This window comes from Polyodon spathula, chromosome 7 (assembly GCF_017654505.1).
Source record: "Polyodon spathula isolate WHYD16114869_AA chromosome 7, ASM1765450v1, whole genome shotgun sequence".
In the NCBI taxonomy this organism is placed as follows: Eukaryota; Metazoa; Chordata; class Actinopteri; order Acipenseriformes; family Polyodontidae; genus Polyodon; species Polyodon spathula.
Window position 1 is genome coordinate 39,524,107 of NC_054540.1, and position 27,159 is coordinate 39,551,265.

Genomic DNA, 27,159 nt, shown 5'->3' on the forward strand with positions numbered 1-27,159 from the left:
GTAATGATGGTCATTAGTTCTGATTACAGTGGCTGTAAAAATCCAAAACTCAATCATGCTTTAAGGGCACGGACAAAGTTTTTTGTAAGTGAAGTTTATGATGTGACTGGTGAAATTTGAAGAGATACTTTGTGCCCTGGCATGAGCCAGGTGCGCCATTCCTCTTGTATTACCTCCTGGATAATCGATCTCTGTGAGAGACGCTTGTTGTTTGCTGTGCGGCAGAGATGTCAAAATGCTTCTCTTTCTGGAATAATTTCAGTGAAGAGAAGCGTCAGCTTTCCTGCAAGGATTTGATCTGCTGTTTTGAAAGCACATTTAAAGGCAGCCTCCATCATTGCTTTACAGGCAGTGAGGCAGACTTAGAAAACTTGAAACTGGAAAGGATACAGTTTAATGCACTTGATTGAGGATAGTAATGTTGTTCCATAATTGTGCAGTAATTCTCAAAAAAATCTTATGTTTTTACTGAAATAAGTGTCATCTTCAAAAACAAGAGTGAGCACAGTCAAACTTTGTCAAATTTGTGTATTTAGAATAAAGTCTAGGGTCCCCGACTGGCTCACCTAGTAAAGAGTCAGCCCGCAAGGACGGTTTCTCCTGATTGCAGTGAAGCAGACCTTACTGGCCAAGCGCCTGGTGAACTCAAGCAAAGACCTCCAGAGGATGGTAACTCGTCAACACCCGCTGTAAAGCTCTTGGGTGTTAATAGCTAATTGGCTTGGTTTGCGATCGGCGGACACAACTGAACTTTAGTTCTCCTGACCTGTTGTGGGGAATTGCTGCAGTAACTGAGTCTAATTGGTCATTCTCAATTTGGTGGAAAACCCAGGGTTAAAATAATTGGGCATAGAGGGCTCCCGAGTGGCACATCCAGTAAAGGCACTCCTCATGGAGTGCAGGATGTGCCCTATAGCCTGGAGATCACTAGTTCAGGTCCAGGCTATTCCACTGCCGACCATGGACGGGAGCTCCAGGGGGTGGCACACAATTGGCCGAGCACCACCCAGAATAGAAAGGGCTTAGGTCGGGTGTTGTTGGCGGGTCTGCCTACAAGTGGCCCAGAGCTGCGGTAGCTCTGAAGGTAGATGCATGACGGGCCTGCAGAGTTAAAAGAAGTGGACAGCTGACTGCATATATTTTGGAGGATGCGTGTGCTCGTCTTCGTCTGTCCCGTGTCAGCACAGGGGTTAAAAAAAAAAAAAAAAAAAAAAAAAAAATTGAACATTTCAAATTAGGGAGAAAATGGGGTAAAAACAAAAATTGCTGACTTCAAATTTAAAAAATAATTGTAATAATTGGGCACTCTATAAATTATTGGTGGGGTATTTGTTACAAAAGCTGACAAGTTAATTATTGTGTTCTCAGGATTGCAGACCTGTCAAGCAAGAGGGGGGTTCATATCCCCAGCGGGCTTAGTACTGATGATCTTTACCACAAACCTCTCTCATCTTCTATAAATAACTCAGTAGCCCACGAGGATTGCATGTTGGAAATATAGACATATCTTGTGGGGTACAGGGATTCTTAGTGCAAGATCATCTTTGTCAATATTAGTGCAACTATGGGCCCCGTGCTTTAGACCATTTATAAGTTCATAACCTGTCCTTTTCCCAGTATATGACAGGGTGATTTAATTAGTTAATTTATTTATTTATTCAGAAACGCGAACCCTGGGAGAAGGAGAAGACAGAGGCAGACATGGAGGATTATTTATCGGAGAGCAGCCTCTCTGAGAGAAACGCACTAGAGACACTGCTCTGCATGAAGGGTTCTGAGGAGGGCTCGGCTCCAACCAGAGAGGAGCTGCTGAACCCCAGCCCCATGCAGGAATACAGAAACTCTTACCAATTGAAGAATGCAGTGGAAAGCGAAAGTACCCTCATCCAGTACAAGGAGTCCGTCAAGAACCTGCTCAACTTGTAATCTCCAGCACAGAAAGGACTACTTGGTTAAAAAAGCAAAGTAATGTTTGTACTCATTTCTCATGCATAATAAACTAACTAGAAACAAAGTTAAGGCAGGTTAATATGCTTTGACCCAGAAGACACTGCTGAAGAGAAACAACAAGGCAAGCAAATATGGGAACATCTTTGACCTATTGTAGTACCAGATATCCTGTTTGAAAATGAAATGATATGTTTGTGTAACATGTTTCTTTAAAAACTGTACATTTGAGACCTATGCTGTATGTGTCATAAAAACCAAATACTTTTTTGATGAAACATAATTCAAATATTTATTTTGCAAATCATTATACATTGAATTAAGCAACAACTACCATTTGTAAAAAAAATAAAACAACTTGCAACATTTTTAAATACAAACCCATTATTCATTCTAAGCTAGAGAGCCGTACTTCCTTAAACCCACATTAGTGTGCAGCCAACCCATGTAATAGCACATCTGTCATTATTCAAATTTTAAAACTGTCTAGATGCCTCTAAAGAATCCTAAACTAGATCATCTACTGATGTTTTGAGTAAATATATTCATATGCCTTCTAGAACAATAAGCTTAATTTTTTGGCTATGTGAACTTTGATACCGAAGCTGTGCAGTGTGTGATTGTTTTAAAATCAGGTTTGTTCATTCATTTTTATCACTGATCACTATTTTGTTTGTGTTGGAGGCAGTACCTTGCAAATTAAGGATGTGACTTTATTTTGCTGGGTAAACTTGTAGCAATAAGCAGTGCAAAACAATTTGAAGAGAAGAGGTGCTTGTTTGAGAAACGTCAACGTTTAGTTTGGTATCATCTAAAATAACAATTTTCCCACAAAATGTCATTACACGTCTGCTAGAGAAGTCGGTCTCGGATCTCCTTTTTCCCTGCTTAATTGTCGCCTAAAATAAATGAATGCAGTAAATAATAACAAATCATTGATGATGAATCAAAATAAGAATTGTTCCTCATTAAGTAATTGGTAAACAATCTTAAGTGGTGGCTTATTTGGACACAATAACAACTAAAACATTACAAGATATTTATTCAAAATACCATTGCCAAACTGTTTACAAACACACTCAAAATGGGGAATTTTCAATTACAGTACTTTTGGTAAGCAGTGCTAGAAAAACAAGTTAATGAGTGCTGTGAGTTTTCAGTGACTTAAGTTTCAGTGAGAGAAACAAGTAACTGACTACTGTGTGTTCAGTAACACTGTTCTAATTAATTATTCCATTTTTAATGACAAATCTGCTGGAAGGTTACACACACTGCCCTACATTGAAGGACCCTGTTCTCCTGTGTTCAGTTCACTTTGAGACTGGATTGTGTGAAAGCCATTCTTGTATGACCACTGTGTCCGGTCCGGTGCCCCTCCAGGTGGATTTTGTTCAAAAGAAAAAAACTTCAGGATTGAGATAACATGGAAACTGAATGTCCCTCTGTTGTCACGGCAGTGTGGTGGTACTTTCAAAGCTAAGGGTAGACAATTTAGGAAAGTTGCCAAAAAGTGACTGATCACAAAATGTACATTTCCAACTTTTTTCCTATGTCTTTGCCATTGTAAATACTACATTAAAGACAATGTCACAAACTTGTGGAGTGTCTCTGTGTGTGTCTGGGAAGCCATCAATGAACTGATTTTTGGGCAATTATACCTGCATATTGGCTATGGTGGTGTATTACACTAGGGTGGCATTTTGTAAGTCGTATTTAAAAATTGCTGTGTCCCACAGTGATGTTCAGTTTTAGTCTTCAAAATGATTAAAACTGATAACATTTTACAGTTTGAAATTTCTAATTATTCTTGAATATACGGTGACACTTTTTGAAATAAATGCATTTAGAAATACACTTTTGAAATAGTTGAAATAAGTAAACAGAAACTGATCTCAAGGTTCTTTACAGTGTGGGGGGGGCAGTGTCAATAAGAGGCTACAGTTAAAGGGGAACCGTTATCAACCTTCCTTTGCACACCCCTATCAAGCACAACTTCCCTTCAGTTTAGAATCACAAGCTTTCCCGAACCATCATGTATTTTATCAAACGCATGGAGCCCCTGTCAGCTTTCCACACCGGTTTGTAGTGACCTGTCTTTCTGCTGCGCCGACCTGCGCCAAAGAGTACGGTGCAACAGCACACAAATAATATGGCAGAGCAAATCACCACGGGAACCAGTAGCGTGTCCGTCGCCACCTCCCAGAATGGTGACAGAGTGCTGGGCTCCTCTTCTGAAGTTGTGTTCCTGCTGACGTAGCCTTTGGTTTCATTGGGATACTGTTTACTGCTTTCAAAATTACTCGGTACAGCAGCAATGTTGGAGTAGGGCTTGGTTACCGGAGAGGCTGTGGTGAACTGTGGGTGGGTTTCTGGGGAAAGGCTGGCAGTGGTAGGGGTAGTAGAACTGGGAGTGGAGGTTTGAGTGGAAGCTGTGGTTCTACTAGAATAGCCTATTGTGGGTTGGGTCTCGTCAGGAACACTAACCATTGTAGTGGATGAACTGAGCCATGTAGTTATGGTAGGTACAGGGGTAGAAGCTGTGCTGCTGCTGCTTGGTCCCCAGCTAGTGCTCGGTAGCAGGCTCTCATGGATACTTGGAGGGGAGGACTGTACAGGGTTGGAGGAGAATGGCAGCCGGTGGAACTGCCTTTTGTCAGAAGAGGAGGAATCGGAGCTGTTGAATCTCGAAGAAGACAGGTTGGTCCACAGGCGGAGACTTGAGGTGGGGTATTTTCCAAATACAAGTAGGTCTGGGTCAATACCTGTAAAAATACACAGATTTAGAGAGCAGCATGTAGCTTCAAATTATATTTCACCAGTTTTACCCTTTTATGATACATGCAATCATTCTGAGTAGGTCTGAGTGCTACTGCTCCAACATTGACATATACTGAGCATCAAAAGAAACTTATCTCTTATATTTGAGCATCAAAAGAAAAGTATCAGTTATATTTGGATAAAATTCACTAGATGTTGTTGAAAAATGACAAACTCTGTTTAGAGCGGGTGCAGTGACTTTTTATTGTGCTGATTAACAACTGACATCATAAAGAAGCTGCAAAATGATCTGTCGATCCTGGGCAGGCATTGACTCTTGGTATCCCAGTTCTTAGCCTGTCATTGACAGAGTGTGTCTGGTTATACCATCTCAGCAGATTTGAAACTGCTGGCTGTGAGCACCCAAGATGGCGAGCCGATTGCATGAAGGGGCTGCTGTCTTGACAGACATGTCATATTGTTTTTTTTTTTTTTTCTGTGATTTTCTTTATTGCTTTTATTCAAGCTTGCAATTCAACAGCTGAAATCACTCCATATCCACTGCCCAATCAGTCTCACTAATTAGGTGATTAAGTGCATATGCTTCAGTCATAGTCACTCAAGCGTGTCATGGTCAAGGATGAATGATCGAGTGAATAAAAAGAAAACAAAAACATTTCGTCAATGTCCATCATTTATATACCTTATTTTTTATTTAAAAAATTAATGTGTGTGACAGAGATTGAATGACGCTTGGTGTTAGGTCTCCCTCCCGATCTGTGAGGGCACTAGGTAAAGGGAACAGAGTACCCTTGATTAAAAGCCACGACACTTTATTCCTGTGGGTAGGTGGAAGTCAGCCAGCTAGAAAAGGGACGGAGCTATGGTAACCAAACTCAATGACCTGAATGGGAAACGGCGTGGCATCCGCAAATTGGAGGAGTGGATGCGCTCGTTAACCAAGAGGTCATGAGGAAGGGTATAAAATAGGGGTGTAGCAAAGTAATCTGCTCCTCTGCAAAAGGTTGGATTTGACCTTGAAGGAATACCGTGTAATACTGAAAAAGTGTTTGTTTTGTTTTTTAGTGTCGGCTGTAACTGTTGTTTGTCTCAATAGGCTCCCAGTAACACGATCCAGAGCTGTAGTGCAAGCCAGCATCAACCCGGACATCATTTTCACCCCAGCATTTCACGGAGAACTGCACCACTAAACTGCACATGAAAATTGCACCACTAGCATGTAATATCACTTCACTGTCTTGTGTTTGTGTTTAGTGTTGGTCAGCGTTCCCTCTAAGGCTAAAATGCACGCATTTTTTGCAGTAACTGGCAACAACCTTTGCACTCGGTTTACTAACTTTCGCAAGTTATTATCATAAATATCAGCCTCAATCGAGACTCCAGTCACTCGAGGTAAACCTATTATTTTGAGACCATTCTTATAATGCATTAACATAAGCATATTTGTGTCTAGCTGTGTCTGCAGCTGATTCAGATTTCTCTCCGTAAAAATGTAAGTCACATAGTGCAGAACTCGGTCGGGCTCCAGCGAATCTACTGGTACAGGGTGGGAGAGGCGTCTGGCGATTCTGCCTCTAGAGAGTGGTGCTCTGTGCTGCTCATGAACTTTACAGTTATTAACTCATTGTATAATTGAATACTAAAACCAGTGAAGCACAATCTCTTTATTATTTAGAAGTATAAATACTCCAGTAAACATAAATAAAAATCACAATACTCACACTTTGACGGTTTTTGTTTTATTTCCCTTTTAAAAAATAACTATTTCAGAAATCATCACAAGCATTTTGAAACTGGTAAAAATGTAATCAGCACATTAGTCGAAAATACACATTTAAGTGTACAGTGATGTGAAAAAGTATTTGCCCCATTTGATTTTCTGCATTTTTGCATATTTCTGACACTGAATGTTATCAGATCTTCAACCAAAAAGTAATATTAGATAAAAGGGACCCTGAGTGAACAAATAACACAAAATTTTGATATTTATAATTTATTTATTAAAGAAAGTTATGCAACACCCAATGCCCCTGTGTGAAAAAGTAATCGCCCCCTTAGACGCAATAACTAATTATGCCACCTTTAGCAGCAATAACTGCAACCAAACACTTCCTGTAATTATTGATCAGTCTCTTACAGCGCCGTGGAGGAATTTTGGCACACAGTTTCATGCAGAACTGCTTCAACTCAGTGACATTTGTGGGTTTTATAGCATAAACTGCTTCTTTCAGGTCTGGACTTTGACTAGATCATTCCAAAACTTTAAATTTCTTGTTCTTCAACCATTCTGATGTAGACTTGCTTGTTTGTCTCAGATCATTGTCTTGCTGCATTACCCAGCTGCGCTTCAGCTTCAGATCACCGACGGATGGCCTGGTATTCTTGTGTAGAATTCTCTGATACAGAGCAGAATTCATGGTTCCTTCAATGGTGGCAAGTCGTCCAGGTCCTGATGCAGCAAAGCATCCCCAAATAATGACACTACCGCCACCATGCTTGACCTTTGGTATGAGGTTCATACTGTGGAATGCAGTGTTTGGTGTTCGCCAGACATAACGGGGCTCATGTTCGCCAAAAAGTTTCACTTTTGACTCATCTGTCCTTAGAGTATTGTTCCAGAACTCTTGAGGATCATCCAGGTGCTTTTTGGCAAACTTGAGATGAGCATTCATGTTCTTCTTAGTGAGCAGTGGTTTCCGCCTTGCTACTCTGCCATGAATCCCATTTTTACCCAGTGTCTTTCTGATGGTGGAGTCATGAACACTGACCTTAGCCGAGGCGAGAGAGGCCTGCAGACCCCTGGATGTTGTTCTAGGGTTCTTTGTGACTTCCTGGACCATTTTATGCCTCGCTCTTGGAGAGATTTGGGCAGGATGGCCACGCCTAGGAAGATTCACTACTGTCCCAAACTTTCTCCATTTGAACAATATGGCTCTGAATGTGGTTTGGTGGAGCCCCTGAGCCTTAGAAATAGCTTTGTAACCCTTTCTAGACTGATAGGCATCAACAACTTTTTTACGGAGGTCTTCAGGAATTTATTTTAATCGTTGCATGATGTGCCTCTAGAACCTGTGTGCTGACAACTTCACCCTGATGGTAAGGGCCAAAGTTAGTCGGATTTATATTGGGCAGGGCTGGGATAGAGAATAAGAAAGTAAATGAGACGGCAACAATGGCAAAGCACTGCATTTATTTCTATGCTGAAAAACTAAGACCTAAGGTACCGCGCTCAAGGCGGAGCTTTCCCGAAGTAAGTAAGCTAAATTAATTGTGTTTTTCATTATTGTTTAGTTTATTTCTTTCCACTCTACCTGCCTTTAATGAAGCTATAATTAGCAAGTTTAAACCATGTCCGTTTCTTAATTTAATTATATTTTCTGACAACGAAGAAATGAGCTCAAAACTATTTTTCCAGTTATACAGTCCTTAAAGGAAATTATTCACTTTACTGTGTAAAGGATGTAGTCACTACACACCGTTAGTTTCATAAAGACATTCTATCTGGAGACACGCCTCTTTTTAAATTAGGAAAGAAACAACTGAGAGGATTAATTATGCGTTTACATTAAAATGAGCGCTATTTAAATTACAATCGGGTAACACATAGCAGTCAACCTGTTTTAGAGCAATGAGTCAGACAACACTCCTTTATCAGTGTTTCATATTTTATCCTGGTTATTACTGTAATGCCTTTAAAACACTAAACTTAATTTTGGAGTACTGTACATAGGATTACTCTCACATGACATTGCTGGGCTGTTACTAAACTGTTTCCTATGTTTTATTGTTATTGTAAATGCCAGCAATAAGCTAATCAAGTCTTTTCAAAACACCTTTATTTGTAGACTGAACTACTGTGTTAGTGAAGACTAACTATAATTCTCACAACTGTGCTGGACATTTGTTTTTCTGAACTGTTGTAATATAATTATTAGGTTTTCCTGCTTATTTTAATGCCAGTAATGAGCCAAGTGATGTCTATAAACATTATGACAAGTCTGAAGTGTCTTCAGGTGCTTTACTTACTATTACAGCAACAAGAGTCTGAGTTGAACTGAACTGTGGTAATATTTATTAAATGTACTTATTTTAACTACCAACATTGTATTTATGTTCAAATGCCATATTTAATTATTAATATGTTGATAAAAAGTTGGTACAAATGGAATTGGCTGCTTTTGAAAAATGGAATTTGGTATTCCCAAAAATGGAACAAGCCCTAAAGATGGTTACAGTTGAAGGCAGTCCAGATGCCACTGTTTTATGCAGTAGTATAATGCAATTTTATGCAGGCCACCAGTTAAACATGAAGTCTATATCTATGATAACAACTGACAGGGTTGCATACGATCAGAGAGTGTTTCAAAATCAGAGGCAGAGCCACAATAAATGTCTTGTTTAAATTTAAAGTAAATTGTAAAATTGTTGAGATACTTGTGTTGGAATATTGTTTCAAACTTGTATAATGCAACAAAAATATATTAAAAGGGTTAATGCGTGGCCGAAGATTTCTCACTGGTAATTTACCCTTTCTCAGTCAAAACGGCAAGTTTCTCGGTATCTAAAAAGCTTACAGGGAACGCTGGTGTTGGTGTGTGTAAAACCTGGACTTTTGGTTGCAGGTCAAACCCAGGGATTACAATTACAAGTGATACAAGCCGCTCTATCACTCCAGCATTTATTATTTACAGGTGTTTGACTTTGGGCTCTGGAAATTCTCATTCATTAAATAAAACCACCTTGCACCTGAAAGCATTTGTCTGTATGATTAATCTGCTCTGCACTGCACTCACTCATATTTATGCACCACTTTGCCACAATGTGTTACAATAGTGATACGTTTCTTTTGATGCTCTGTATATATTTGTCCAGTCTGCATTATTACAGTGACGGCAACATGGAATCCACTGAACGAAATGAGGAAGTGCAAGACACATTGGAAGTTCTAGCTGGGCTTTTTAAAACACTTAAAAGCACTGCCAAGGTCATAAGAAATATATATCTGAGTAACAGCAGTCGGAATTACTCAGAGCCACTACAAATATCCAGTGAGAGGAATAAATTAAAAAAAAAAACACTATACTCAGCACTGAGCTACTTGAGGGCAAACTTGTTTTTAGCTGGTTTACCCACTGTGTTTTGTATTTTTGTATCCATGTACACTTGGGTGTGTTGTCTGCCACGCTATGGGCTACCATTGCTGGTACCCTAGTGGCAGCCACCTACAACTGCACTGCCTGTTTTCTGTCAATAAAACCTGGATGTGTGAGAGGTGTTTTCAACTTAGACCGTCTCTCTCGTCTATCAGCGGATACCCACACTCTAACAGAACACCCTGTTACACCACCATATTCTAAAACTTTGAATAACTTGTGCTTCAGTATGCCCAAACCAAATTTTATCACAGATTTCAGTATTGAAGTTTATCACAACCAAATAGTATATATATATATATATATATATACTTATATATATATATATATATATATATATATATATATATATTAAATAATGCAGATGCCGGCGCTACAAAAGTATTCAAGAACAGTTTATAAAATCCGGGGTGCCTCGTCCTGGGATACAGGTAATTAGAAGTCTCCTCCAGTGAGAAATCACATTGAAGGAGAAATGAAGACAGCAGCTCCCGTTACAATTAAGTCCACAGCACAAAGGAATTCTCAATAAATGCAATAGTCTTTATTAAACATATTAAAAACCACAACAATGGTTTATGTTTTTTGACCTGTAGGTCTTCCTCAGAGTACAATAGAACAAAGGAGCCATCTCCCTCTAAATAGCATGATTAGCAATCATAATACATTTCAGCTGGTTATTCACTCACACATAAGGCGTCCAGCATTTTACTAAATAATAAACAAAAGATTTAAACAAACACAAAACAAAAGGGTACAAGGGCCAAACAAACAAATAATAAACAAACAGTATGCTGGTGGCGAAACCAGCATACGTAGCAATTGTTTCTTTCTTTTTTACACGGACTTTCATCTCTTCTTTTTTACTATATAACAAAATAACGTTCTGTGCTTTAATCAAATAGTGGTTTCCCCATCGAGAGTCCGCTCACAAATGACGTTTAGGGGGATCAATGTGTTTCATTGGTAATGCTTGAGTGATTTCCTCGGTGATGTACACGTAACATTGCTTGTGGCCAAATGCCGCGAGGATTGCCCCGTGTAACATGCCTGACAACTCAAGCAATCCTATCTAAACAAAGTTACAGTCTGGAATTTCAAGCTACTGTACTCTGTTCTGCTCACCATGATTTACATTCGCAGATTTAGCACGTAGCATGTTAACATTGCTTTTTTTCATTTCTTTAATGTGATTAATAAAATGTACTGGTTATTTTATTTTAAATGTATGGTGTTTACCTGTAACTTATTGTACCGAACTCAGCAACAGTCTCGGGTCCAAACCAACAGCCGAGTGTAGCTATACAGTACCAGTCAAAAGTTTGAGTACACTTGCTGGAAACTAGGTTTGTTTCATAATTGACAATGTTTTACGTCGTATATGTTTCTGTAAATACTTGAAAATGAAAACACATGTTACCAGATACAAAACAAAACATAAGGAGTATCAAAGCAATGTTCAAGAAAACTGAAAATAGCCTCAAAAGGGTGGCTAATCCTCAAAATAGCCACCCTTTGCCGTAATAACAGCCTCACAAACACGAGGCATTCAGTTAACGTTTTAGCAGGAAATCACTAGACATGTCTTCCCAGCTCTTCTGCAGCAGTTCCCAGAGATGTAGGGCACTTGTGGGTAGCTTTGCTTTGACTCTTCTGTCCAGTTTGTTACATCGAAGTTCTATGGGATTGAGATCTGGAGACTGGGCAGGCCAGGTCATTAGATTGAGTTGATTGAAGGGCTGCCCAACTAGTCATAATCCTGATGGAATGACATGCCTCTGAAGTATGCTATGATACCCATGCTGGTTGAGCTTGCCATGGACTTGGTAAAGATCACCAACTCTGTCACCAGCAAAGCAACCCTAGACCATGACACTGCCTCCTCCATGCTTGACAGAGGAAACCACACATGTAGAACTCATGCGCTCACCCTCTCTGCGTCTTACAAATACTCGGCGGTTGGACCCAAATATTTCACATTTTGACTCATCGGTCCAATAAGACCGACTTCCACTTCTCAAACATCCAGTTTCTGTGTTTTTTGGCCAAGGCAAGTCTCTTCCTCTTATTCTGCACTCTTAACAATGCTTTCTTTGCAGCAATTCTTCCAGTTAGGCCAGCTTCACGCAATCTCCTCTGAACAGTTGATGTTGAAACATCTGTACTTCTAGTAGCATTTAGCTGAGCTTGTATTTCAGGGGCAGTTAATCACCGACTTTGCAGACTTGTGACTCAAATGAACTTGTTCTCTGATTCTGAGGTCACCCTTGGCCTGCCTGACCTTGTTCAGTCCTGATGAGTGCCAGTTTCTTCAAATTGTTTGATGGTCTTGGCCACAGCAGTTACAGACACTAGCAAAGTTCTTGCGATTTGTCTTAAAGATTGACCTTCATTTCTTAAAGTAATTACAGTCTTTTTTCTTTGCTTAACTGAGCGTTTTTTTTGCCATTTTCTGCTCCCTTACATTCAGGAATGACAAACTTGTGCCTATGCTACCTATATTTATAGTATTCATGGACCCTCACCTGTTAACAATAATTGGTGACAAAAGGTTAATCAGGTAACATGCAAGTAAACTTGGAGAACATCTAACAAAGACACTTTTATACTTAGGCCAGTGTTCTAACACCGTGTTATACACATTTCAGACTTTTAACTGACTTGGGCTTCAGACTGAAATCTCGTTGCTTTGGGTGACCATTTCATTGAAATTGACAAGATTTACATTTTCATTTAAAAATTAAATTTTTGAATGCAGTTCACTTATGATTATCAGTTTATATAAGTACATGTATCATATAATGAAATATTAAGTGTTTATAGACAAGTTTACACAGTGAAAAGCATAGATAGTCATGAAAAACCTGGTCTCAAGCAGGTGTACTCAAACTTTTGACTGGTACTACACACACACACACACACACACACACACACACACACAGTGCCTTGCAAAAGTATTCAGACCCGACCAATTCTCTCATATTACCGAATTACAAATGGTACATTGAAATTTTGTTCTGTTCGATATTTTATTTTAAAACACGTAAACTCAAAATCAATTATTTTAAGGTGACATTGGTTTTATGTTGGGAAATATTTTTAAGAAAAATAAAAAACTGAAATATCTTGCTTGCATAAGTATTCAACCCCTGTGCTTTGGAAGCTCCAATTCTGCACCGATGAAAGAAATTGCCCTAACGAGGACACAATTACCTTACCACTGGCCTCCACCTGTGAACCATTAAAGTTGCTGTCACATTTTTTGGATAAAAACCCCACTGTTGAAGGATCATAGGTAAGGCTGTGAATCTGAAGAAAAATGAAGACCAAAGAGCATTCTACAGAAGTTAGAGATAAAGTAATACAAATGCATAAATTAGGGAAAGGGTACAAAATAATATCCAAGTGTTTGGATATCCCAGTGAGCACAGTTGGATCAACAATCAGGAAGTGGAAGCTGCATCACACCACCCAGGCACTGCCAAGAAAAGGCCGTCCCTCAAAACTCAGCGCTCAAACAAGAAGGAGACTTGTGAGAGAAGCCACAGAGAGGCCAACAATCACTTTGAAGGAGCTACAGAGTTCAGTGGTTGGGAGTGGAGTAATGGTGCACCAGTCCATCATATCAAAAGCTTTGCATAACACTGGCCTGTATGGGAGAATTGCAAGAAAGAAGCCGTTACTCAAAAAGTACCATCAGAATGCACTTCTGGAGTTTGCCAGACAGCATGAGAGTGACCCAGCTGCGATGTCGGAAAAGGTTTTGTGGTCAGTTGAGACCAAGATAGAGCATTTTGGCCAAAACTCAAAGCGCTATGTGTACCTAACACTACCCATGCCTCAAGACACACCATCCCTACAGTGAAGTATGGTGGTGGCAGCATCATGCTATGGGGATGCTTCTCATCAGCAGGGACTGGGCATCTTGTTACATTTGAAGGAAGAATGGATGGAGCAAAATACAGGAAAATACTGCAAGAGAATATGCTTTATTCTGCTAAAAAACTGAAGTTTGGGAGGAAATTCACCTTTCAGCAGGACAATGATCCCAAGCACAAGGCCAAAGCAACATTGGAGTGGCTCAAGAACAAAATGGTGAATGCCCTACAGTGGCCCAGTCAAAGTCCTGATCTCAATCCCATTGAGAATCTGTGGCACTATTTGAAAATTGCGGTCCACAATCGTCGTCCAACCAAATTGAACAACCTGGAGCAAATCTGCCAAGAAGAATGGGCCAAAATCACTCCGACACTGTGTGCAAAGCTGGTACATACTTACCCCGAAAGACTTAAAGCTGTTATTGCAGCGAAAGGTGGCTCTACCAAATATTAATGTGTGGGGGTTGAATACTTATGCAAACAAGATATTTCAGTTTTTTATTTTTCTTAAAAATATTTCCCAACATAAAACCAATGTCACCTTACAATAATTGATTTTGAGTTTAAGTGTTTTAAAATAAGATATTGAACAGAATGAAATTTCAATGTACCATTTGCAATTCAGAAATATGAGAGAATTGGTCAGGGGTCTGAATACTTTTGCAAGGCACTGTGTGTATATATATATATATATATATATATATATATATATAGTGATAACCCTCAGGGCATGGTCCTGAATGGGAGATACGTGAGGGCAGAGATTTTGTTAGGATTTTGTCCTTACACAAAATGGAGGTCCCAATAGGACTACAGTTCACAAAATGGTCGCCCACCACAAACTACACTACCCAGGATCCTTACCAGGTAATTAAGGTATGTCAGCACACCTGCAGGTGATCAAGGGGTAAACTTTTTTTTTTTTAAATGAGCAATACAATTTGATGCACTTGTACTCTAATTGTAAAAATAATCAAATTCTATGATAGCTGTTAAAATGTTTGGAGTTAATTGACTGCTATCCCCCACAAACGGTAGTGCTGATTTTCACATTATGATACTCCTAATAAACTGAGTTAAAGTATGTGATTTTAATCATATCTGGATTAGGAGTTCTTTAGTTAAAATGGACAGACATACATATAGACAGTCTCAACATAAGCCCCTATTATGAAACTCTAACTGCTAAAGAAGGTCCTTAGCAAGGCTAATCAGAATTTGACAAGGCATTCCCTAGAAACATATACACATTTCAGATAGCCCCCATATACCCCAAGATTAAAATACACACAATAGCTTGTGCTGAAGGTCCTCGGCAAGTTTCACTACAATAGGACAAGTTGCAGACAGTACTGGAGCTTCTCTAGATACAGCAGATGGAAACCCATTAGTGTAACATTCATATGCACATACTGCCTTCATTATATAAACAGACACTGGAAAGAAGTGCATTTTCAATGAGATTTGACTCATTCTAAAGCAGAGTCTGTCATTTAGACAAAGCTGTGTGGTGAAGTGGATACATGACCACAGCATGTACACAATGAAATCAATCTCTCCTGTATCACTCATGTTATTTGGTTTCCAATTATTGTTTTGCTTCCATTTGTCTTATACCCTTGAAAAGTATTTTTAAAAAGTTTGAGCTCAGCATAGTTCATAGCAATACTGTTACCATTGCAACACGCTTCTAAAATGAAAGGCAAGAGATTATTAGTTTCACCTTCAAGACCTGTGCAAGGTTCCCTGTGATGAACAAAAAATCAGTGCTTCTTATTAACAGCAGCAATTAACTCAACTAGCCCACCCAGCACATTGCAACTGACAGCAGGGAAGCTCATACATGTGGAGAAGGTGAGACTAATAATCAAATTGGTCTCAATTTATCTTTACTCTCATGTTGGTGATGCAAAAAGCCCTTGTAAGGAACCATCTAGAACAGGGGTGTCAAATTCCAGTCCTTCGAGGGCTGCCGGTTCTTCTGGTTTTCATTCCAACTTAAGCTCTCAATTAACATAATTGACCTAATTATTTGTTGAATTTGACATATTTAATATTTTTCAAGGTCTTTTACAGTTGGTTTTAAAAATGCACTTGATTCAAGGTACACTACCTATGAAACATTTTGAGGCCTGAAGAAAAGTGTTAAATGTGTCCAGTTAATCAGATAAATAGACCAATTAAGTAATTGAGAGTTCGAGTGGAACAAAAGCCAGAAGACACTATGGCCCTCCAGAAACTAAGTTTGATACCCCTGACCTAGAAGCATGTTTCAATGGTCTTCAGATGAGATCATACTTTTTAAAAATAAGTTTCAAGGATGTAATGACAAACAAGCAATTAGCATAATTAGAAATAAAATAACATGAAGTATATACGTGGACAAGGACATTATTTCATTGTGTACATCCAGGCTAGTGAATTAAAATGCTGTGCCTCCAGATTTGCATCTTACCTTTGCTAATGTTGTAAAGAATGGCGATACTGCTCCGGCTGAGTACACAGCTCTCCAGGGTTGGGCAGTGTAAGTGCAAGCAGTTAACACGGTTCTGAGTGCTCTCATAATGAAAGACTGCAAGGTTACAGGACACTGCAATAGAACATTTAGCAACATATTAGAGGTTCAGCAACAAACATGAGAAGGGGGCCCTATAAAGTATATTTGTTTTGTATTAACTATTTTGTTAAAATCACGTGCATAAAAGCCTGCAGCTCTCTGCATTCTGGGTGAGTGTTTGAAGGAGTGAACGAGTGAGAGAGAGGAGGGTAAAAATCTAAGATAAAAAATAATACGATCAGGCTGGGCAGTAGCCTTCACTGATCCTACTTATTTTTTATCTTTGATTTGTACCCTCCTCTCTGACTCTCGTTCACTTGTCCGAACACCCACCCAGAGTGCAGAGACAAGGGTGATGAACTACCTGGACGACTGGTTGATTTGTCCCAGTTGCAGGAAGCAGCTGTGGCCCACACAGTGATTGTGATGAGCCAGTTACTACCGGTGCAAAGTACGGTCTACTTGGGTCTAAGGCTGGATTCCCTTACAATGTGAGCCTGCCTGTTGGAAGACAAAGTAGCTGCCATTCGCAACTGCCCGGCCCTGTTCAACAAGGGTTCAATAATTGGTGTTGCGTTAAACTATTGGGTCTGATTGCCACAACTTCATCGCCCACCCAACTAGGGTTACTCCACAAGTGCTCAATCCAACTGTGGCTCAGTGCCTTTCGGCTGCACCCCAAGCGTGACAGACACCGCTGGCTGACCGTGCCTCGCCTATGTTGGGAAGCTCTACACTGGTGGACGCAAGCTTCTCACCTGAACGAAGGATGGGAGTGATACACAACCGTCAATTGGTGATGACAGATGCATCCAACTCTGGTTGGGGGGTGGTCTGGGAGGCAGAAGAGTTCACGGATCCTGGTCAGAACGCTGGACATCCCTGCACATAAATGCATCGGAGCCGAGAGCAGCCCACAATTTCCCAAAGCAATTTGTATGCTTTCCCGCCAATACCGCTGCCCTATGCTTTCTTCGAGAAGGTCAGGAGAGACAAGGCGATAATTCTCCTGGTGGGCCCTAGATGGCCGAGGAGATTCTGGGTTTTTAAACATCTGCTAGCTGCTGCAAGGCCAGCCCTAAGGGATCCTGCTGCACATGGATCTCCTCAGTCAGGCACAAGGCACCCTCTCTAACTGTGGGTGTGAACTGAACAGTTACACGCGCTGCCCTGGTGACTGTTATTTGCACTTACATTATTGTTGTGTATATGTGTTTTTCTTTACCGCCTTGCACTTTAAAAAGAAAAAGTAGTAGCAGCGTGATTCCTCTACCGGGACCCAGCTCTGCAGGGTCCTGCTGTTGAGTTGAATCAGCAGGCTTATTTAAGCCCGCCTATTGGTGTGCTTGGTCACCTGCCTGGCATGGGGAATGTGTCATTTTACTCCTGCATAACATGCCGCAGCTCCTTGAGCCTGTGCTCCACTCTGACATACACTATGGTGGTGTGACTGCACGCGGTCCAGGACCAGGTTATCGCCGCTCTGCACCATGGTGCAGCTCCATGCACTCCCCTGTACTGCTCTCCTGATTGCCTACCGCAGTCACTCAAGCCTGTGTATCCACCCTGGTGTATGCTATGAACTACCCCGGGCTGTGTTGGCTTCACGCGTCCATGCCTCGGTGCTTGGTGCTACAGCATGTCAGTAACACTCGGTGTCCCCGATCCTTTGGTGCACCAGCAGTGTATTCTACCTCATAAGAAGATAAGAACATAAGAAAGTTTACAAACGAGAGGAGGCCATTCGGCCTATCTTGCTCGTTTGGTTGTTAGTAGCTTATTGATCCCAGAATCTCATCAAACAGCTTCTTGAAGAATCCCAGGGTGTCAGCTTCAACAACATTACTGGGGAGTTGATTCCAGACCCTCACGATTCTCTGTGTAAAAAAGTGCCTCCTATTTTCTGTTCTGAATATCCCTTTGTCTAATCTCCATTTGTGACCCCTGGTCCTTGTTTCTTTTTTCAGGTCGAAAAAGTCCCTTGGGTTGACATTGTCAATACCTTTTAGAATTTTGAATGCTTGAATTAGGTCGCCGCATAGTCTGCTTTGTTCAAGACTGAATAGATTAAATTATTTTAGACTGTCTGCATATGACATACCTTTTAAACCCAGAATCATTCTGGTCGCTCTTCTTTCCACTCTTTCTACAGCAGCAATATCCTTTTTGTAGGGAGGTGACCAGAACTGAACACAATATTCATGATGAGGTCTTACTAATGCATTGTACAGTTTTAACATTTCTTCCCTTGATTTAAACACTTTTCACAACATATCCAAGCATCTTGTTGGCCTTTTTTATAGCTTCCTCCATATGATGGCTCACCAGGCTGTTGGCCCGGTTACAGTATCACACTGGACCGGAAGAACCTGTTCCACATTTCTATGGGTCAAGCGCACAGGAAGGAGTGTCCTGAGTTTACGTGCAGTGATTCGGCCTCTCCTTACCCCACGCGTTTCAAAGTGCATGAAGGCTACCCTCGCTCCCTTGCAGCGGCAAGTGATCAGGGTGATGAATTGCTTACACGACCAGTCACAGGAAGGAGCAGTGGCAAACAGCTATTTGTGATGAAGTTTGAGACTGGGTCTCACCCTCAACGATGCTAAAGCCAATTAATAGCAAGCTTACCTGTCGGACAACAGAATAGCAGCACTCCAGCACCAACTCTCCCTGTATGGACATGGATCGAGGGTGCCCCTTGTCTTGTGCTGCAGCAATATCAGCATCACTGAGCTTACTGTGCATGTGCCCACTGCAAGCGTGGCTCAATGCGTTCCATCCCAAGAGCGACAGACACCATCGGCTGACAGTGTCTATTGCTTGCTTGGCGGCCCTGCGTTGGTGGAGGGCTACCTCTCACCTGTGCCAAAGAGTCCGAACAGGAGTAGTTTGCAACCGCGGGGTAATGATGACGGACGCCTCCAACTCAGGTTGGGGAGTGGTCTGCGAAGGCAGAGGACGTCCCTGCATATCAGTATGCTGGAGCTGCAGGCAGTGAACCTTTACCTCCAGCACTTCCTACCCGTGGTGCAGAACAGACATGTGCTGATCCGCATGGACAATACATCAGTGATGGCATATGTCAACCACCAGGGTGGCCTTCGGTACTCGGGGCTGCATCACCTAGCCTACAGGCTTCTGATTTGGGCACAACAGAACCCACTGTCCCTTCGGGCGATCCATTTCCCAGTATGGAGAATCGGGCAGCGGACCTCCTCTCGAGGGAGGGCCCACATCCGTCGGAGTGGTGGCTCCACCCTCAGGTGGTGCAGAGTGTTTGGGAACAGTACGGGAAAGCGCAGGTCGATCTCTTTGCCTCGACAGAGACGACACACTGCCCCCTGTGGTACTCTCTCCACCGCTGCGGCGGTCCACTCGGCGTCGACGCCCTAGCCCACATATGGTCCAGAGCGCTCCTTGACACGTTACCGCCTCTGCCATTACTCCTGGCCTTTCTCGAAAAGGCCGGGTCAGAGAAGGTATCAGTTCTCCTAGTGGCCCACAGGTGGCCCAGGAGAATCTGGTTTTCATCCCTGTGCCAGCGATTGAACGGCCCGCTTCGTCCGAGATCTCCTCAGCCAGATGAGAGGCACTTGGCAACCAGAACCGGGCAGGCTCCAGTTGTGGGTCTGGCTCCTGAAAGGGACCGCTGGTCACCCTTAGGGCTGTCAGAAGCGGTCAGCGGTCATGGGTACACTGCAAAATGCTAGGGCGCATTCCACTAGGTCGCTGTATGCCTATAAGTGGAAATATTTTCAGGATTGGTGCCGTACTTACGGTCACGATCCAATCTCCTGTCCCATGCTTGTCATCTTGCAGTCTGCAAGATCTGCTTGAGGCTGGTAGATCACCTTCCACAATGAAGGTATATCTAGAAGCTATTTCTGATTGCCATACCCCCCTTGACTCAGTGTCTCTGAGTGCGCATTTTCTGGCTGCTCGGTTGCTCTGCGATTGCGCACCCCCCTCACCCCCACCACCCCCGAATGGAGCCTTGAAATTATACTGGCGGCTCTCATGCAGGGCCCACTTAAGCCTATATACTCCATCGAGTTGAAGCACCTGTCCATGAAGACAGCTTTCCTCTGGGCTATCACCTCCGGAAAGCGGGTTAGTGAGCTGCAGGCGCTGTCTGTGCATAGCTCCTGCATACGTATTTGGGATGATATTAGCAGAGTGTCACTGCATGCAAACCCTGCTTTTCGCCCTAAGGTGGTTACAGCCTTCCACATAAATCAGTCTGTGAAACTGGAGTCCTTTCATCCTCCACCGTTGCTTCGGAGGAGGATAGGAAGTTGAACCTTCTCTGCCCGGTACAGGCATTGAGATAGTTATGTGGACAGGACAGGAGCGTTGCGTCAATTTGACCATCTCTTCGTCTGCCATGGAACACGGACCCTGTGACAGCCCCTCTCCAAGCAGCGGCTGTTGCATTGGGTTGCGGACACAGTCTCGACTGCGTATAATATTGCTGGCTAACCCCCACCTGGGCGGATAGCCGCACAGTCCACGAGAGGTGTGGCTACCTCATGGGCCCTCTTTCCAGGTGCCTCCATGGCTGAGATTTGTGACGCGGCTAGCTGGGCTACACCGCATACTTTTTCCAGGTTCTAGCGCCTGAACGTGATAGATCCCTCATTGCCGTCTGTGGGCACTAGGGTCCTGGAGGTTGCACGCTCGCAAATGCTAACCTTGGTTAGGCAGGGTTAAGCTTCCCTCGTATGCTGCCGTTCTTTTCTCCCTCGTGACGGCTCTGGTACGTGTTTTCCCATAACAATGTTTTGGTGGCCATCTTCGAATTGAACGGGAACGTTAGTTTACCTACCGTAAACCTGGTTCCCTGAAAGAGAAGATGGCCACCAACCGCGAGGAATGACAACCATTACCGATTGGGAAGAGCCCTCTCTGACCGCCAATCACTAAGCATATATAAAAAAGCTGCCATATCAGGGCCCTGCTGTAAGGGGGAAGTCCCTCCCACCTCCTGCTGAAGCAGGACATCCTCACAGTAGCATATTGGCATTTTCTCTCTCACTTCACTGAGACAGGTCACAGATTGCTTCATGCTTTCTTGTCCAAATTTGGCTGTTTTGTTGGTTTTGATGTAAAAGGTCCCACAAGGCCACGGAGGTCGCCTCCAAATTCTTACACCTTCTAGCTTACCGCCAGCGCCCAAGGTGGCATTTGCAGCCTAAGGAAGAGTGGGTGGCAAGGGATCACCGCCAGCCAAGGGTAACCGGTTCTCTTGCTGGAGACCAAGGCAGGGGCCTAAGAAAGACCCGTCCCCTCCCAAGCCCAAGGGAGACCGCCCCTGAGGGGCCCTGGCTGCTACCAATCCCCCTCACAATCGGACTGACCAATGGCAATGACCCATGGCAAGGCTGCACCCAGAACTCCTGGGAGCTATCGACAATGAGACACAGACACGATCTACAATTCCGCTTAGGTCCACCACCTTTCAAGGGTGTGCTCCTCACCACCATCGAACCAGTGAGCGCGATACTCCTTCAGCAGGAGATCACTATTCTACAACAAAAGAACGCTGTGCGCTTGGTAAATCCAAGAGATGCCCTCAGTGGCTTTTACTCCAGGTACTTCCTGGTGCCCAAGAGGGACATTGGTTTTAGACCTATTCTGGACCTCAGGGTCCTCAAGTTGTTCCTCAAACAGAGGAAGTTCAGTATGTTGACAGCACAGCGTATCCTCCAGTCCGTCCAACCGGGCGACTGGTTCACACTGATCGAATATATGCGCGTCGCCTTTCAAGGCAACTCGTACGAATTCTGCGTGGTGCCATTTGGCCTCTCGCTGGAGCCCCACACATTTTCAAAGTGCATGGATGCAGCACTGGCTCCACTCAGGCTGCGGGGTATTCGGATCGTGAACTATCTGGACGATTGGCTAGTTTGCGCGCATTCCAAAGTATGTGTAGAGGCGCACACAAAACAGGTTATAGATCATGTGACAAAGTTAAGGCTCTTGATACATCAACAGAACAGCAACTTTGTACTGTCTCAGACCACAGTGTTCCTGGGGATCAAACTGAACTCTGTGAGCATGCTTGCCTCACTGTTGGAAGACAGGATTCGGTCGTTGGAGGCCACACTCTCCCTATTCAGAGAGGACGCTCTCCTACAAGTCAAAATATATCAAAGGTTGTTGGGGCTGACGGCAGCCGCCTCGAGAATCCTACGCTCAAGGTGCACCCGGTCCGAGATCGGTACCGGCTGGTACAAGTGCCCAGATAATGCCGGAAGACACTGGAGTGGTGGCTCCATCATGGAGATCCCCTAACTTTACCGGCTTACACTGTTATGCTGTGTATTTGTACTCACGCATTTGTCTTTTATTCTTGGAAGCATAAGGGACTCGGGTAATCGAATACACACAAATGTTGCACCCTATGAATTGAAATAAGAAACTCTTCGAAATTACCATCTGGAATCCTAATAATAAACACTATTAAAACAATATTCACAATACAAAATAATAACAATCCTTCTCAGACCGTTGTCGTTTATGTATCCTCTACCAAGCCAGTGCCAGTCTTGCTGAGTGATACCAACGACTCCTGGAAAGACTGAACGGCACTTTTGACCTGAACACACCGGATCCCAAATCAAAACGTTAGACAATTTGACCGCGTATCTGGGTATCCATTGTGATATCTTACTGTGAGACTGGATATGATGTAAACTGTATTTTGATTCACAACAAATACAGCTGCTGTTTTATCTGCAAGTGGGAAACTGACGCCAAACAAGGCAGACCGTTACTTTTTTTTTCACTGTCATAATTAAGCCTCCACTCTAAATGTTCGTCTTCATTTTTTATTTTTTTATTTTCCAGAATTACTTTCTATATGATTTACTGATTTCAGCGCTTTCTTTTTGGCTTATTGGTTGCTTAGTTGTACAAAACCCGATGTGTAAAAGATTTGCCATGTCGCGGGAACGGGAATGTGCGTGTGTGTGTGTGTATAAAATGTGTTAATGCAATTATGTGAGATCTGCTTCAAAATACAACCCATGAAGTTACAGATTTGCTTTGCTTTGTCGTATTCAGCTTTTCAAAAACTTGTCAAGTTTGATGTCAGCATTTGGGTATAATAATAATACGCCAGAACACTGTTGTTCATAAAATCATGTTTGTATGCAACACTTATATTTGTTGGTGAATGTTTTTTTGTTTTTGTTTTTGGTAAAATTGATAAAGTTACGGACTAAACCGATTCAATTTTAACCCATTATTTTAGTAGAGTTAAAGTAATAGTCAACACTTTGTATACATATGTAAACTAAGTCAAGTCCATGACTTACCGTTTCTAGCAAGGCAACAGGTCCTACTGCACTTCTGTGCAGTATCTTCACGGTAAAACTTCAGGAGTTGAGCGCCTTTCCACTGAGACTCCGCTACATCAATACAAATCCCGGGGAAACGACGAATCCAGCAGTTCTTATAAAAAGTAGTCCGTGAACATTTTGATTCTGTGCTGCATAATAAACATAGGATGATCAGAACTCCCCATGTGGCAACCATCGCTGATAGATGCGAAGAAATACGAGCTAAAATCAAATCATGTTTTAAATTTGACAAAAACAATAACAACTATGTTCTTCTTTTGCAAAACACCGAGACAAGGCATTGCATTTTACGTGAGGACTGAGCACTGACATATTTAGAGGTTCTGTTCACTTAGTTACGTTACATTCCTGTCCCTTAAAGCCAAACGAACACTCTCTCTCTCTCTCTCTCTCTCTCTCTCTCTCTCTCTCACTCACTCACATTTTTCCTCATCACCTGCTGTAGCTCGTGAGAGATTACGTTCCAAAACAACCCATTTTCAAAAATATCAATTGAAAGACGTTGCCTCTGGCTGTGTCGAAATAGCCGCTAGATAATAAACAAGTGTCCATTGACTGACTGTCAAGGTACTGATGAAGCAATGGCTTTCTTTGAAATTAAAGCCTGGTGAGCATGAGCATTCTGTGGCTAGTCCACATGTTGTCCCCACCTCTCTTAAAAAGCTTATACTTGTGTTGAATAACTGTTTCGAAATACACCACCTTTGTCCCGCTGGCTGGGGAATTCACACACTATTTCCCAATAACTCCAGTAACTAACAGGAAAAGCAGTGATAAGATTTAGTGGAATTATTTTAATCAAATGTACATTTACTGTATAGAAAGTCCCACCCAAATCAGTGTTAAATAACCAGGGCATGGCCCTGTCAATAAGTCAGCATCACAAAGACATTCTTCATGAGAGATACTGAAGGAGTCGAGTGGCTCAAGCTTTTGTAACAAAATAAGGGACCTGCTTGTGAGTGAATTTGAGAAAGGATTACCATAATTATAGCAGCCCAGATTCTTTCAAGCAGGATTAGGAGGGTCTTTTTGAACAACATCTTTGACTGCCTCATTGGTTATGTGAGTTAATCATACTTTCTTGTGTTTGGGGGGTTGTTTGTGCTAGACCTAACTCATAATGCATCTGAATTGAGTTTAGTTTATGAAGTTTACAAAACATTGCATTTAGCAGACAAAGGGGGTCAGAATGCAATACACCAGAAAGGGTTAAAACCTGCTTTCAATATTGGAAGCGACAGGGTTCTTCTGAGCTGTGCCAAGTTAGGCTTGGGTGAACTTGACTGGACTGGACTTTGTGAACAGAAAAGGGTGATGCTAAATGGTCCTTTATAAGTTAGTTATTTAATTTGTTTCTTTTATGCTTATGGTTTATTTTAGCATTTAGGTGTTGGTTTTAAAATATGATCTTTTAGATCTGTCACATTTATTAAAAGTTCAGTTTTGCACTGTATATAAGTCGTCATACTACATTTGCACTGTATATAAGTCGTCATACTACATTTGTAGCATCAGTCACGTGGGTCCATCGTACCACCACTAATAACTTTGCTAAATCATTCATTAGCAGCTCATGTCCTGCCAGTGCCAAATAGAATGTAAGTTCTATATGTAATGCTTCAAGATTAATTGTAGCTAAAAAAATAAAACAAATAAATGCATAAATAACATTTAAAAAAAAAAACATAAATCTTACCTGTTTGTTATATGTATTCTTATTTTAAAAATGATATCTGGTACTACACTTGGTTAAAATATTTTCATTGACTTATACTTGCAATAATACACTGACAAAAAGTAGTGGTACTCTCCTCTATGCCACGTATTAATGCACCACGCATATTATCCTTCATGCCAAAAACCAACCAAACCTACTTCCTTTAGTGACTTTCAGACAGTAACATGTTTTGACCCAGAAGACACTGCTGAGGCGAAATGACCCAGGAAGTGCAAGAGTAATAGATCAGGGGTTCCCAAACTGGGGTCCACAGCAAACCTTCAAGGGAGTCCACAGCAAATATGTAAAATTATTTAACAAAAGAAAATTATGTGTGAAATATTTAAGAGCAAATCTTAAAAGCTACATAAACAAATCTTAAAACTCATACCCTTGCACCCCCTGCCCTGCACATGTTCTTTGAAACGCCAATGAAAGGAGCCTGAGCAAGGAAACGAATCCAATGATACTTCCAAGAGTACCAGTGCCAAAAGTAAGACCTGTACAAACGAGCTGCCATCCTCAGTGAAGGCATCAAAATCTCAAAAATATGATGCTGTGTACATTCATTTTGGGTTCCCTTTCAATGGAATGACAACCATTACCGAAGGGGAAGAGCCCTCTCTGACCACCAATCACTGAGCATATATAAAAAAGCTGTCCTATCAGGGCCCTACTGCAAAGGGGAAGTCCCTCCCACCTCCTGCTGAAGAGGGACGTCCTCACAGTAACATATCGGCATTTTCTCTCTCACTTCACTGAGACAGGTCACAGATTGCTTTGTGCTTTCTTTGTCAAAACCTGGCTGATTTGTCAGTTTAATACCATCAAATTTAATTTCATCCACGGTAAAATCACGCTTTTGAGTGTTATTGAGAGTGCTCCTGCCTAATTCTCGTGTCAGTTTACTGACTAGAGCTGGTTTTGACCCCTCTTTTGAGATTGGTAAGCGGCCATTACTCTCTTTCACTACAGATGGCCTTGTGTAGTTTGCTATACCGTGTTGGGAGCTGGTGGTGCTGTAAGGAGACCCTGTGGGCTCGAGGCATCATCCTCTACGCAGATTTAATCGGCCATAGCGAACCAAAAAAAAAAAACAGCTCTGGCCTTGTGCCCCTCTCAAGCCTTGGGCTTTCTAGTGCGGCTGCCCTTGCCCTCAGCGCCCACGCCGACTGAATCAGCTGCACAGCCTGGCATCGACCACGCTTCTACCGGCCGACTTCAGGATTGAACCAGTGCCTACCCGACCCCGATTGACTCAGCACCGGTGTGACCATCTTCGGCACCATCTACAGCCCGGCACCGATCACTTTCCCCATTGGTACCAACCTTGGCACCGATTGACTAGGCACTGACCGCTTGGTGCCAACCCCGGCACCAATGAAATCACCACTGATGTGACCACCTTCGGCGCTGTCTACAGCCCAGCACCGACCGCACTACCCATCTGCAGCAACCTCGGCGCCGATTGACTCGGCACCGACCTTTCGGCATTGACCACTCTCTCCCTTGGCACCGACTTCTCGGCACTGATCACAGTTCCCCTCGGCACCAAGCGCAGCAGCCCTGCCTACGCACGTACCATGTCAGTGCGTTCCACTGGGTCGTCCACTGGTTTTCACCAGTGCGACCAGTGTGCGCCAAAGCTGCCTAGACAGGATGAGCACTTGTCCTGCACCAGATGCCTGGGGCCAGATCATGCAGGGAAAGCACTGACAGGTGAGTTGGATTACTCTCCATGCAGAAAGTTCTCCAATAGAAC

The 27,159-nt window shown here is 42.5% G+C and overlaps 1 protein-coding gene and 1 pseudogene across 1 annotated transcript; one reads left to right on the forward strand and one right to left on the reverse strand.

Annotated features, from left to right (window-relative positions):
- Positions 1-1,926, forward strand: part of LOC121317847 — a 38,840-nt pseudogene extending 36,914 nt beyond the window's left edge.
- A 352-nt stretch (positions 1,927-2,278) lies between these two features.
- On the reverse strand, positions 2,279-24,029 carry LOC121318619 (MANSC domain-containing protein 4-like). The gene is made up of 3 exons (XM_041255489.1): positions 23,633-24,029; positions 16,212-16,346; positions 2,279-4,709 (listed from the first exon to the last, which is right to left on the reverse strand). Exons 1-3 carry the CDS (start codon positions 23,850-23,852, stop codon positions 3,958-3,960), a joined length of 1,107 nt encoding a protein of 368 aa, XP_041111423.1. The 5' UTR covers positions 23,853-24,029; the 3' UTR covers positions 2,279-3,957.
- Positions 24,030-27,159: the final 3,130 nt, after the last annotated feature.